The 15,257-nt window shown below is 41.2% G+C and overlaps 1 protein-coding gene across 1 annotated transcript in view; it reads left to right on the forward strand.

Annotated features, from left to right (window-relative positions):
* Positions 1-560: 560 nt before the first annotated feature.
* The window catches only part of ENPP3 (ectonucleotide pyrophosphatase/phosphodiesterase 3), a 170,062-nt gene continuing 155,365 nt past the window's right edge, over positions 561-15,257 (forward strand). The window contains exon 1 of the mRNA XM_075203086.1: positions 561-672. Coding sequence (XP_075059187.1) covers positions 595-672 — 78 coding nt within the window. The 5' untranslated portion in view covers positions 561-594. The remainder of the gene's footprint in view (positions 673-15,257) is intronic.

Here is a 15,257-nt window from a genome sequence, read left to right on the forward strand (position 1 = left end):
CTTATATTATGGTTCAGTATTGTTGTCAATATATGTGTCAGTATAATATCTGTTTGTTTCTTTCTATTTTATACACAATTACAGCACAAATTGCAAAAAAAGCATTGCTAAATGTTGTATGTTTTTGCAGTAAATTGTAATCTTTGAATGTCTACACAAAAAAATAGATTTAAGAGATTGAGCAAACCGTGAATGAACAGGTTTCAAATGAACAATGATCTTTTTCATTTAACATGGCACTGTGCATTATTTCACAATACAATGAGTTCTAAAGTTTCTCTTTGAAATGAGTCTTTCACTAAAGTAAGTGGAACAGAGTGGTGAAGTCACTAAACATTATTATCTTAAGATTGTACTTTACCTTGAGTTAATAGACAGTAGGATAATCTTTTCACTATTGCTAACCATGGTGTGCATACAGATAAAACCGTTTAGTCTTTGACCCTTAATAGTTTCTCTAGTATCTTCCCATTTTCTGTGCAGGAGGAGCAAAACGATTTGTTTGCATTTCACAAACTATTCAGACATACAGGTATCACCTCTCCCTACAGTTTGCCAGCTTTAGGAAAGCAACAATAACTACTCATTAAGGAAATGGAATCGACTCTCAGTTTAAATATGGAGGAGCCTGTTAAAAAAAAGCATAAAAATAAGTATAAAATAATCTCTGTGGTAAGTGGCACAAACTTTTATTATCACGTTTTAATTATTAGGTTAAGAACAGGTGTGTCATTTTACATTTATTTCTCTTGACTTGTCAGTGAGATATTAGGGGATACTGTCTTAAATCAGCTTTACAGTTAAGCAATCTAAATGTACTCAAAAAGTATGTTATAAATGTTTATAACAATAGCACGATTGATGTTTTATATATTTTATAGATGCATAATTATGAAGCAATGTCTTGCACAAGAAGTTTTAAATATTTCAAGGGTATCAAGTTACAGAAGGCTCAGCCTGGCACTTACAAGCACTATTGAATCTACCAGGTGCCTCCAAGCCCAAACATGCCTTTTTACATGGAAAAAAAACATGTGAATAAGTGACTTTGTTCTTTATGTGTATTATTATTATTATTCAGCCCCTTTTATTTTTCAGAACACAATTTGTTTTGTGAGGCACACATACATCTTAACAGTGTCCGATTACCCAAAAGAGAGATAATGGCACGCCATAAACCAATACCAAATTATAACACTGCTGACATATCATTTAACAAGTTTTAACTCCCCTTGGTCAATACTCAGTTAAACCACTTCTGGCAGCTATCACAACCAGTAGTCTATTTTGATAAGTCTCTATTACCTTTGAAAGCCAAGCTGGACCAATATTTGCCCATTCCTTCTTGCATAATTGCTCAAATATTGGGATGGACAGCAAGATTGAGATATTGCCACCAATTTTTGATGGGATTAAAGTGAAAACTCTGGGACTGGAACACTGAAGAACATCAATTTTATTTATAGCATTACCTGACCGATGAGCTGTGTCTGCTTTGCCCCATACATACCACACAGCATTCAGGACAAAACGTTATTCTCATCAAACCTCAAGATCTCATATATGCCACATAATTATCTAGATTGTTTTTTGCAAGTTCTTTGCAGGCAAGGAAATAGTTTTTTTTTTTTATCAGTTAAGGCTTCTTCTTTGTCATTTCGTGAAAAATGACCTGGATATTGTTGACCCATGATCATTATATTGCATAGCAACCACTGATTTCTGTTTCTCATTCAAGGTTACTGTTGGCCTCACCGTAGTTTCTCTGATAAGTGAAGCTATTTTCAGGCAACTAAGTTTCTGATGTAGGCACTGCAGTGTGGCTGTAGTTGTAAACCTAGCGATACTCAACGTCTTTTGCAATAGTCTTGTGCCCTTCTCAAGATTTGTGTCTATCTGCAATCAAATCTCAGACTTGTTTGAAATGTTCTTTCATCTTCTTTTTGAGGTTAATACAATGGTGTATGACCTCACAGTAAGAGGTGTCAGTACAAAAAGAACTGGCAAAAAGAGATCTACTATTTTTTTTACACAAGTGGAGACCCTGAACAATTTGTGTGATTTTTAACGTAATGTATTGCATCTGTGCATATTTGAGGTTGTAATCCCAAGGGGTATGAATACTTTACATTTAATTATTTCTTTTTTTAATAGATTAGTAATTTATGTAAAGGTTTTGGAATGTTTTTTTATTTCACATGGTACTCAATACTTTGTGGATCATTGGCAAAACAATCCTTGTACAATTTATTTCACAGAATTTGCGGCAAAAAAATATGAAAATGTGTTGGGGGCTAAATATTTTTTCAATACACTGTGGGTCTGATTCATTAAGGCACGTAAATGCCAATATGTGCCATATTTTGCCTATGCTCAGAAACTAACCATACAACAGAAAACGCAGTAATATCCAATTTTCTAGCACAAAGGACCTTTACCTACTATTTAAGGGGGCAGAACGGGGAGGGGAATTGGTTTATGCATGTAGTCAATGTGCAGTAAGGGTGTTCCAAGCTCGAGCGTATGCGCAACATCAAATTCAAGCTTTGGGCATCTCGAAGGTATGTGTTTATCTGTCGTATCACTTGCACCAGTTACAAGTCTGGTGTAAGTGCAAATTACTAGTGATGATAGCTATGTATGCATACTACGACATGTCTTTGCAATCAGTTGCTCTTGCAAAGACATGTCGTAAAATTAATTTTATGTACAGCAGACATCCATAACATCACCATATTTTATGGAAAAAATAATTGAAATAAAAACCTTTTCATTATTTTTAAATGTCTTGTCATTAATGACTATATTATATTAACAGGTGACATTAATTGTATAGTTTGTTTTCCCATGCATTCTTCTGGGACTTTATATTCCACATATGTACTGGACGTATCCTGTAGTGTTTTGTCTGTGAGAGCAGAGTGGACCTAGAACTGTATTCTTCAACAGACGTATCTTCAGATCCGCTCCTTATTGGACATGCGTTTTAAAAAATGCAGAATACATTCGTTTTGCGTTGCTTGATAAATCAGGTCCTGTAGGTGTATGTATGTAGTGTGTGACTTTGACGTAACATTAACCATAATATATATATCTCAGTGATAACCTGTAAGAAAAGGGAGCTAAAAATGAATTGCTCATTGACCAAATGTTCCATTAAATCCTCATAACCTTTGAGGCTTTCTATCTTTTGGGATAATTACACCAAAGCTGATTGGGATAATTAAATCAATGGTCTAGATCAGGGGTGTCCAACCTTTTAGCTTCCCTGGGCCACATTGGAAGACGACGAGTTGGTTTGGGCCGCACATAAAATACACTAACACTAACGATAGCTGATCATCGAAAAAACCACAGAAAACATAGTTAACATATTAAACTTACTTGGAAATGAAGTTAGTAAGAGTTAGGAAACCTGTTGCAGAATTATGATTAAAGCAGTAGTCCCATTACCAGCTACAATTTAACTTACCTGCATCTGCCCCTTAGTGGGGTTCGGGGAATTAAATGCCAAAAACTTTTTTTTACTCTCTTTCTGCACCCATGAATTATTTTTTGTATTGACCAGTTTGAAATGGTCATTGATATAGGTAGCATCAGGAGGACTAATAGAAATCTACAGAGATTTAAAGATAGGGTGGCGGGAAAAATGGCTCATGGAGCAGCCTCCGATGAGGGTAACAGTGGGTGATATTTTCACCCTACTCAGCACTGCACATTTAAAATGGTTTAAAATATTAAAAATACAATTATCTCTTAATATTTATATTAGATACATACAGAGAACACAGCTAGTTCATAATTGCATGGTGCAGAAAGTCCAAATTCAGAGTAACAACAATAAGATACTGGATAATCTTTCACTGCTGCTGATAGTTCGCGCGGGTGACTCCTCTGTGCTGCACTACGCAATGGATGTCGGGTGTGATGACGTCACCCCCGACATTCACTGCGAGTGCCACACGGAGGAGGAGACCAGGGAGGGAGCCCAGGGCCATCTTAACAACATTATGGGCCCCCGGGCAAAGCAGTGCACCGGGGCCCCTAGATATAGATATAGATATATAGATGTATACAGATACAGATATAGATATATAGAGATAGATAGATGTGACCCTTGACCCTCAGTGACCCTTGAAGGATTTTTTGCAGGTTCTTTTCTTTTGCAGGATTATTTATTCTCATTAAGAGCCGTGCCTATGGGGCCCCTTTGCTCGTGGGGCCCCCGGGCAGCTGCCCATCGAGCCCAATGGAAAAGATGGCCCTGAGGGAACCGGAGCGCCAGCTGACGTGACCGCAAGGTAAGTATTTTCTTTTTTTTTTTTTTTGCAGGATTTTTTTTTTCAGCGCTGCCCCCTTGCCACAACCAAAACTCCTGCTGGGCCACATTTACAGGCATGCTGGGCCGCCATGGTCTAGATGTTTGAATTCTACAAATATATCACAATCTAAATAATCTAGTTTTTCATATACATTATTATTCCATGAATAGTACATTCTCTTAAAATCCTTAATCCTTTATGTGTTTTCTCCTAGTTTAACCAATGTAAATGAAACCTTCAATTTTGGGTGGAAATCTGAAAATATTACTTATCTGGGTGCAATAATCACCCAATGTTGTGTGCATGCATGGTGCTACAATTATGCAGCCTAAACATTCTGGTGCAAAGATCAGTGATGATGATGATGATCTGCATGGATCTTTGCGCTTTGGCTCAAGTAGCTGCAAAATATAAACATATTAACAATGGAAAAGTTTTGTGTTTGTTTGAGAATTTTATCCTATGTGTTTTAAAACTACAGGAGTCTTTAGTTTGGTAATAGAAAATTGTCTTTAAATTTATTCAGCTCACGTAAAAGCTGATTTACAGAGCAGCGGGATGATTGGAAAGAGTGAGTGGGCCACAATTCCATTAGGCCATTCTTGGTCAGTCTACAGTTGTTTATGTTCCTTTACTTGAAATGGTGGGACAACCTTCTAGCTCTCTATGGGAAAAATCTTGAAAGGTACACTTGAATTATAGGCTGCTGACAGGCATTTTGAGAAACTTGCTTTGTTATTTTATGTTGACTGGGTGCTGGGTCCTACTGCTATAGTAGAAAAAAATATTTAGATCTAAACAGGCACAATGTCATTTAATTTTGAATTGTTGTTTTTTTAATTATGACCTGCAAACTAAAACTTGTTGCAGGTTAGTTGCACGTGACTGATTGTTGAAGAGTGCCATGTCTGCACCAGGAGACAACTTTACCTATAATGTGCAAAAAGATTTAGAAAATGGGGATCAGAGATAAAACCTTAGAGGGGTCCTCTGTGTTAGGGTGCACCATTGGATTTGAAATAGTACGTCAACACTTTATTCCAGGCTGTAAAGCCTGATCAACCATTGGATTTGTGGAGGCTTGACAGTGTACATTAAACATTTGCTGATAACCTGAATAAAAATGCAGTGCTGCATTTGCATAATCATTAGATTAAAGGGATAATTCTTCAACACAATACGGTGCACTGAGTTCTTTGCATATTATTAGGGATTTTTCTCCTCCTACTCCCTCAAACTAGAGAGTTATGAATCCCTTGACAACAGCCCAAACAGATCATGGAATTATTTATAATTGGGGATTTCATCATCATCATCATCATCATTGTTTATTTATAAGGTGCCACAGAATCCACAGTACAATCAACAAAATATAAACAGAACAAAACAGAGGGCAGGGGAAGCAAACGGAGATGAAGGGTGAAGGGTAGCAGTGACGCATTATAGATGGCTTTATAAGGGTAAGCAACTTAAGTTGTATTCTGGAGGGAATAGAAAAATATCCAATGGAGGGCTTTATGGAGAGGAGAGCAGAAGTGTAACAGCGGGAGAGGAAAATTAGTTCTGGCACCTCATTCAGGACGGACTGGTGGGGGAACAGGCATGTGACAGGGAGGTCAGAGTAGAGGAGACTGCTATACACACACACACTAAGAATTTAGTAGGTCAGTGTATAACTCTGCCCAGCAGGTGGCGCTGCAACTTTTTGTTTTTTTCCCACACACACACAGACAGACGCCACTAAGCATTTATATATTAGATATATATATATATACACATAATAAATATAAGAGAGTGGAAGTATAGGTAAAAGGTAAAAAAAATATATATATAGTATAATTATTCTGGGATCTGGTGTACAGATGTTCCAATGTTCCAATAATTTGTATAACAGTAACAAAAACAAACAGGTCAACTGTTGATATAATGAAATATTTATTACAAAACCAATGTTAATATCACCAATTTGTTAAATGTTTTGTATCATGGTATTGATCTAAAATGGAATATCATTCAGCATACATATGTATATTTTATAGATATGCAGAGTTGTTTCACCAAGTATCATTTTGTGGCATGGGGAATAAGGTGTATTGTATACGATACCCAAACATTATTGTCTCTATTATGTTGATGGTCATATCTAAATCATAATAATATCATAATAAATCACAGATTTTCTATTTTCATATCGTTACATTGTATATATGATGCATGGCTTATTAGAATGTCTTCTTTCACACATTCTTAACAAATGTGGACGGTTGTAATATATCTACATGCAGTCTGATGTCCATTTCTTACTGGACTTATAGGAAAAAATACAGGCACATAAACAGAATCCTACTTCACCAGAGGTTCTCAAATAGTTTCCTAGTTGATACTAATTGGGCTCATCCCCTTTAGCTGCCAAGTTCAGATGGTATTGGACGCAATGGGTGATGATATGAAAGTAGAATAGAACAGAAATGGGCATGTACTTACCTAAGTCCGTAAGTGAACATCCAAAATGCCCAAATAAAGCTGATTTTACCCATCCAAAGATGTTTGTTTACATGGATTGATGATGATCATATTAGTGACTGTAGTATGACATCAATATATAGCCCTAGTGTTTTACGTATATAGATCAACCTCACCTCTTCTCTATTAATTTGTTTGATGAGGTCTCCACCCCTCCAGTTTCTTGAAACTTTCTTGATGGCAAATAATTTAAGATCCTCTAGTTTATTTTCATGAACTAGAGTAAAGTAATTGGAGAGGTTGTGTTTATCAAAACATGTCTGGATGCAGAGGCGAACGCAGGATTTAGAAGGGGGGGTTTCCGCCCCCCCGGGAAAAAAAAAATAGAGCGAGAGAGAGAGAGAGAGCTGCTGCGCATGCGCAGCAGCTCCATTTCAGCGAGTCTGAATTCTACAGCAGTCGCGGCGCTGTCAAGCAGCATCCGCGGCAGTGCTGTATTATACTACAATACAGCACTGCCGCGGACGCTTCTTTGACAGCGCCGCGGCTACTGTGGAGTACCGTTGGTTCCCGGAGGGGAGGGGTTTCTGGGGAACCAGAAACCCCCCCTGTGTGCGCCACTGGGATGTTCCCTACATGTTACCCAATGCACGTTTTTAGCTTGCGTATTGTACGTCCTACATACTGTTTGTGACAACTGCATTCAATAAGATAAACATCATCCATCTCGCATATCATGAATTCCTTAATTTCGTAAACATTATGTGTATATGCACATATGTGTTAATAATTTCGTAAACATTATGTGTATATGCACATATGTGTATTAGACAATAGGTTTCGTACTTGTATAATTTAATAGTTTACAGTTATGGCATCTCTCACAATGGTAAAAACCTGGTTTTTGACCTTCAAGTGTTAGCCAATTATTTGTCGTATGTTTAGTTGAAACAAACATCAGTAACCAACCATATTAAAAGTCAGGGGCCTTTTTGAAGACAATATCTGGATTTTCCAGTAGATGATCTTTTAAGATATCGTCTTTTGGAGTAAATGCCATTGCTTTTTAATGATACGCCGTAATTGTTGAGATTGGTCGGATTATTCGGATATAAAACCTTATTGTTGTTTTTGTTGGAGTTCCGTTGAGTATTGTATTGTATTAGTGCATTCCTATCTACAGCCTCTATCTTGTTGAATTCTCTCTCCACTAGGGATGGATCATAGTTCTTTTCTAGGAATTGATTTTTCATAATTTCCCTTTATTTCCTATAGTCTTTTATATATATGTACAATTCCTTCTAATTCTAGTGAATTGACCTAGAGTGATGTTGTTTATCCAGTTCAGATTGTGATGGCCTTCAGCTAAAATATAGCTATTAAAGTCCAAAAAGTTAGCTTTTTAACAAGATCAGCTCGCTGTGATCTTATCCTTTATCCAGGTTTTTATTCAATGTTTAGAGCTATTGGGACTTTACTAACATTGTGTCATTTGGATCTCCATTACAGTATAAGCATTGCATTTATGTAGGTAACAATTTCTGTATAGTGTTCCAAGGCTATTACCAGTGCATAGGAGACACCCAGTGTTTTTGTATATTTGTATTTAAGGAGTGATACCTTAGTCCCATTGCTGCTGTAATTAACCCATGCAGCCTTGTCTGGTTGAGCGTGGTGCATAAGTTTGCATTACATCTTGTCATCCATATGTCCTTCAAAAGCCTCTGCTGAAATCACTTCCTTTAAGCACCTGCCATCTAGCCAGCATTCTGATGCAGATCAATTATGGTCAGGTGCAATCCAACCTTAATAGTGGATATAGTGGAAGGCTCATAGTCCAGGCAATTAGATGTCATCTGTAGCTGGATCTCCTAATTAAAAGTCTGACCATTATGAGGCAATGGAGGCATATCAGAGTACACCTCTTGAGGGGAGGAAGTATGCAGGTGAAGGGGAGGGGGATCTTTGAAAGCTCCAGGTAGATGTGGAGCTGAAAAATGTTGCAAGAAGAACGTGCTCCAAAGAGTGTGTGGACCCCACGAGAGGGGGAGTGCAGTGGTCTCAGAGAGAGCAATGAGAGTGTGTTCGCTGACCAAGGCTGCATCAAAACCAGGAGGAGAGGGTACCTGTCCCAGTCTAGCATCAGCCAAAGAGAGAGGTGTTTGAGTGGGGACAAAGAAGAGCCCAGAAGCAGGGAACCAAATCAGCCCTCAACATGAGGAGTGTTTTACACAGGATCAGACTAAAGCTGGGGATCCAAGAAGAGTCTAGCCAGTATACAGAGGCTAGACTGGGAGAGCCTCCAGGAGTACCTTGTGAGTTCCTGTTGAGGAGATGAGCCTTTAAAGCTTGTTCATGGTCAGAGATAGAGACTCCTGACCTTGGTCCTTTGTGTTTTGAGTAAAGAAAACTTCAAAAGGATTACTGGTCAGAGATAGTCACATAATTACTTACCTGTATCACCGTTGACAGATAGGTATGCATTTGTGTGATAAAGAGTCAGTTATAATACATAAGTGACTGAGTTATAGAGACACCTGCCCCATATCTAAATGCGGCCTCTCATAGACTTTAGCCAAAGAAGTGATGTATTCAACCTATTTGCTTCCTAGAAAGAAAATTACAGACTATAGACGAGGGTCTTGCTAACATGTCACCATTACTACTAGATCCACCTATCTATAGGTAGCTTCCTAAATGTTCTACAATTTACATGTAACCTGGGTTACCAACATTAAACATGCACCAACATATAGAGTACTGTCTTATACTGTTTAGTATTTGTCTAGCTAGATAGGAGTATTGGCAAGAGTGGGCAGACATGGTGTTATTGCCAGTGTGGTGTGGAGTTTAGGCAAGTCCATTCACACCTATAGTTTCATTGGATGGTCTTATGCATTTATTGTCCATAAACCTCTGTTGTTGCTATTGATTGTCTTTATTGAGCAACTGCATTTATTATATTTTTGTTATTAATTGCAACTGTCTATGCCATTATTCTCATTTATCTACCATTACCAACCTAGCTTGCCCTCTAACAAATGTACTATGGTATTTTGTACACAAAATAGCAACTCAATGTCACTCTGTACAAAACAGAGTAACAGAACGTGACCCACAACTTATGACCTTCTTGTGATGATAACAAATCTATTATCGCCGCAATTAATAAAAAAAAATCTCTTGTCTCCCTTTGATAAATCATTAACCTTGCTGGCTACGAAGTCGAGGATATCCTTCCATACAATGCATATTTGAAAGATACTAACAAGAGACTTACCCGTATTTCCCCAAGTATAAGACGCACCCATGTATAAGACGCACCTTAATTTTGGGGCCCAAAATGAAAAAAAAGCTTCCCGAGACGACTGGGGTCTCCCACTGCCTGCTGGACTGGGGTCTCCCACTGCCTGCTGGACATCCCGTGCCATCTCAGGCTCTGAGCATGCTGCCCTCCTGGCGGTTTCCAAATTCCCGGGTGTCCCCGCCTTCTGAAAGTCCACCCTGGCCCTGGTGGTTTCTAGCTGAGTGCCTTACCTCTACCTCTCGGAGTGCCTATCACGGCAATTGTGGCCTGTTTCCGGTGGAGACCAGGGGCTAAAGTTGAAACAGTCCGGCGGACCCGCTACTTCCGGTTACGCGGCGGGACTTCCGGCGGGGACACGCTGTTCCATACAGCCAGCGGGGACTCCTCTCTCCTCTTTCACATCCAGGTGCCGACTTCTTCATTGAGGTAAGTAAGACTTGCAGTGTATAAGACGCACCTTTTTTTTAGACCCAAAATTTGGGGGAAAAAGGTGCGTCTTATACATGGGGAAATACGGTACTTATAACTAGTACCCCGAGAACCGAACCCAGCTGTACTTTGGGTATCCGAGTACCGAGCTGAGTAGTTCGGTACTCTGCAGCCCGCTCCGAATCCAAATCGAGGCCGAACGTCATCGTGACGTCGTCGGATCTCGTGGCTCGGATAGAGGTTTATTTTATTATTGTAATATTTGGCACTTCCCAGTGCTTTTGGGGTGTCCCCCATAATTGTGCATAAATATTTCTGGCTGTCAAAAGTCATATCTGTCTTCAGTATCTACCAAATAATTTTTAACACTCCTCAGTGCTTTTGGGGTGTCCCCCATAATTGTGCATAAATATTTCTGGCTGTCAAAAGTCATATTTGTCAGCAGTATCTTACCAAATAATTTTTACCACTACAAGTGCTTTGCGCTCAGAATGGATTCAAAGCAGTCCACATATGATCAGAATGAGCAACCAGGTTCTGTCACCAGTCCTGATGTTAGTGTTCCCAGTATGTCATCTGGGCAAGGCGATGTCAAACTACAGAGTGTTTCAAAATCGGTCCAAAAAACAAAATAATTTTTTTTTCACTGTGTTGAAGCAAAAAAGAAGTGTTACTGAGCAAAAGTTAAATACCGATAAAAAAAAATTGCCAACATGCCATTCTTCACACGCAGTGGCAAAGAGAGAATGAGGCCTTCACCTTTGGCTATTAGTGGCAGATCCCAAAAAGTTACCAAGCCTACAGTTGGTGCACAACTACTGTAACGCGTCAAAGCCGAGCTGCAAGATAACAGTAAGGCATTAGAGGATAATGTTTGCTCTGATTCACAAATGAAACCAATCCCTGTGGAGAGCCCATCCAACAGTGGGATGTCTAATCGTGAGCATTCTGCTGATGTGTGCCTTAATAGCCCGAGTGTAGCCGGTGATACCCAAATTGAGGATGCCACTTTGGAATTAGAAGAGGATGTGGGGGAGATTTGTGTAGGCGACGAGAGCGCTAATGAGGATGTTGATGAGGATGAGGTTGTTTGTGTAAGTCCTGCACCAGTGGCAGCAGTTCTGGCACATGACAAGAAAAAGGCCATTGTCATGCCTGGGAATAAAACAAAAAAATTCCACTTCTTATGTGTGGAATTATTTCTACCCAAATCCAAACAACAATTGTATAGCCATTTGTAGTGTATGTCAAGCCACAGTCAGTCGAGGGAGGAACCTTAACCATCTTGGAACCTCGTCTATGTTACGCCATTTAATGAGAGTTCATGGCAAAGTGTTGGGAAAAGCTGAAAGTTCTTCCCAAAAAATTACAAGCACTCCATCATTAGCTAAGACCCACCGCTCACCGACATCCCGACGGCTACAAAATACACCCACCACACCATCCTCATCAATATACTCAGTAGCGCTCGGAGTTAGCCCGGCATCCCACTTAAGGCTGGATGACTCCTGCACTATTATTGATTCCTCTGAAGAAAGCGTTAGTCCCACTGCTGCTGCTGTTGCTGCTGCTGGGGGTGACTCGTCATCCCAGTGTTAGGAACTCCCAAGTCAGTACAGTGAAACTCGGAAACTACTCTGAAGGCCAGGTGTTCGCTGGAGCCCCTAGTGGTGGGGACAGATTGGGCTGCGGGCCGACCGAGGGTCGAGTAACGTATACTGACTTAAAGGAGTTCCCAGAAGTGGAGTGATTGGTGGACTGTAGTATAAGAAGAATCCTAGGTCAAAAAGGTGACAGGCACAGATGCAATATCCAAGGGCAAGCGAAGGGTCAAACTCACAGGCAGAGAAGCAAAATGCAAATTCCAGGCAAAAGGTCAAGGTCAGAAGAGAAGGGTCACAGGTCCAATAACAAGCAGGGGTCGAAACACGGGTAGTCAAATCCAAGGTAGCAGGAACCAAAATGGATAGCACAAGCAGAACTGAGGACAGAACACTATAACCGGCAATGAGGCAGCAGACCTCATTGCCTTAAATACCAATACAGACCAATCAGTAGTTGGATACACAGCTGCAGGATAATTACTCATACAGAACAGGGCCAATCAGGGTTTGTCCCTGAAATACACAGATGCAGGCTAATGCCTGTAATATCAGCCCACAGCCTGCCTGTCATGCGCATGCGCCCGCCTACCGCCGGGACGCAGCGCTATAGTAGAGGCGTCCGGCCGTTGCCTTGGCGACGGCCGGGCAGGAAGAGGAAATAACGTCCCGGTCGTCATGGTGACGGCCGGGATGCCAGGGCGCACGGGAAGCGAGCCGCAGCGGCTGTGAGTACCGCCGCGGCTCCTGACAGTACCCCCCCTTGAGGAGGGATTAAGGAACCCCGACACCCAGGTTTAGTGGGAAATTTCCTGAAAAATTCTTTAATGAGTCTCCCAGCATGGAGACGCCTCCACCGTATCCAGCATCGCTCCTCAGGACCATAACCCTTCCAGTGCACCAGGAACTGAACTTCGCCTTGGACCCTTCTTGAGTCAAGGATTCTTTCAATGACATTTTCCTGGTCTCCATTCACATCCAAAGGCTGAGGCCTGCTAGAGGAAGGCTGACTGAATCTGCTGGGAGCAGCGACTTTCTTCAGAAGCGAACAATGGAATGTCGAGGGTATTTTTAAAGACGGTGGGTGTTTCAGCCTGAAAGCCACTGGATTTACCTTTTTCTCAATTGAAAATGGTCCAATGTATTGGGGCCCCAGTTTCTTGCAAGGTTGCCTCAACTTGATGCTCCATGTGGAGAACCAAACCCGATCTCCCACCTTCAGAGAACATGGCACACGATGGCGGTCAGCGAAAGTCTTTTTGAGAGGCTTGACCCAGTGCAGAGTGCACCTTTTTCCAGATGGATCTCAACCTGGCCGTAAAAGCAGGTGTTCCAGAATCCCCACTGGGAACAGCAGTAGAGAAAGAGTTGGACTTCGGATGAAATCCGAGGTTGCAGAAGAACGGGGATGTGTGTATTGTGGAATGGCAGGAATTGTTGTATGCGAATTCCGCCCAGGGCAAGAGAGAGGACCAGTTATCGTGAAATTTTGAAACATAGATGCGTAAAAACTGTTCCAAGGACTGGTTAGTTCTTTCTGTCTGTCCATTCGACTGTGGGTGATACGCTGAGGACAGACTGATAGTGATCCCAATGGACTTACAAAAAGATCTCCAGAATCGTGCAATAAACTGAGACCCTCTGTCCGAGACGATATCTTCAGGAAGACCATGGAGACGAAAGATGTGGGTCAGGAACAAGGTAGCCAAAGTCCTGGCATCCGGTAGTTTGGGTAAGGATATAAAATGTGCCATCTTACTGAATCGGTCCACGACTACCCAAATGGTGTTATGGCCTGCAGATACTGGAAGGTCAACAATAAAATCCATCCAAAGATGGGACCAATGTCTGCTTGGAGCAGGCAAGGGTAGCAGTAGACCAGCAGGACGGTTCCTAGCAGATTTGTTTCTAGCACACTCAGGACAGGCATGAATGTAAGTCTCCACATCATCCGATAAGGAGGGCCACCAAAGCCAGCGAGAAAGGATTTCAATACGAATTCCCGGATGACCAGCAGAGCGGTTGTTGTGACCCTCTATGAGGACAGGTTTCCTTAGATGAACCGGGACAAATAACTTGTTGAGAGGTGTCTGAACGGGAAGTGTTGGATAGTGGCTCCCAGATCCTGGGTGAGTCCGAGATGAATTGAAGTGGAAGGAATAATAGACTGCGAGTCAGGAGTTTGAGGATGCTGAGCCAAAAAACTTTGAGACAAAGAATCAGCCTTAATATTTTTTGCACCTGGACGAAATGTGATGATGAACCTAAATCTGGTGAAGAATAGGGCCCAGCGAGCCTGCCTGGGATTCAGAGTTTTTGCAGTCTGAATATATTGGAGGTTTTTAAGGTCTGTGAAGATGGTAATGGTGTGTGCAGCCCCTTCCAACCAATGTCGCCATTCCTCCAATGCCAACTTAACAGCCAATAGTTCACGGTTTCCGACGTCATAATTACATTCTGCTGGCAGAAATTTTCTCGAGAAAAATGCACAAGGATGTAGCTTTTTACTCTGTGAGTCTTTCTGAGAGAGAATGGCACCAGCACCGACATCCGAAGCATCCACCTCCACAATAAACGGAAGTCCTGGGTCAGGGTGTCTAAGGACTGGGGCGGAAATGAATGCAGCTTTGAGAGCTGAAAAACTCGCCAGTGCTTCTGCGGACCACTCCGCTGGGTTTGCTCCTTTTCGAGTGAGGGCAGTGATAGGAGCCACTAACGAGGAGAATGAGCCAATAAACCTTCGGTAATAATTGGCGAAGCCAAGGAATCTTTGGATCGCCTTCAAGTTAGTAGGTAGGACCCAATCCTGAATTGCCTGCACCTTGGCGGGATCCATAGCGAATCCTGATGAGGAGATGATATAACCCAGGAATGCCACTATGGACACCTCGAATTCGCATTTCTCCCATTTTGCGTACAGATGATGTTCACGCAATCTCAATAAAACCTGGCGGACGTGCTGATGATGCTGAGATAGGGATTCAGAATAAATTAAGATGTCATCCAAATAAACAACCACTGTTTTTCCCAAGAACTCACGTAATACATCGTTAATCAGATCCTGAAAGACTGCCGGAGCGTTGCACAAACCGAATGGCATTACGAGATATTCGTAATGTCCCGAGTGGGTATTAA

Source organism: Mixophyes fleayi, chromosome 3, assembly GCF_038048845.1.
Source record: "Mixophyes fleayi isolate aMixFle1 chromosome 3, aMixFle1.hap1, whole genome shotgun sequence".
Taxonomy (NCBI): domain Eukaryota; kingdom Metazoa; phylum Chordata; class Amphibia; order Anura; family Limnodynastidae; genus Mixophyes; species Mixophyes fleayi.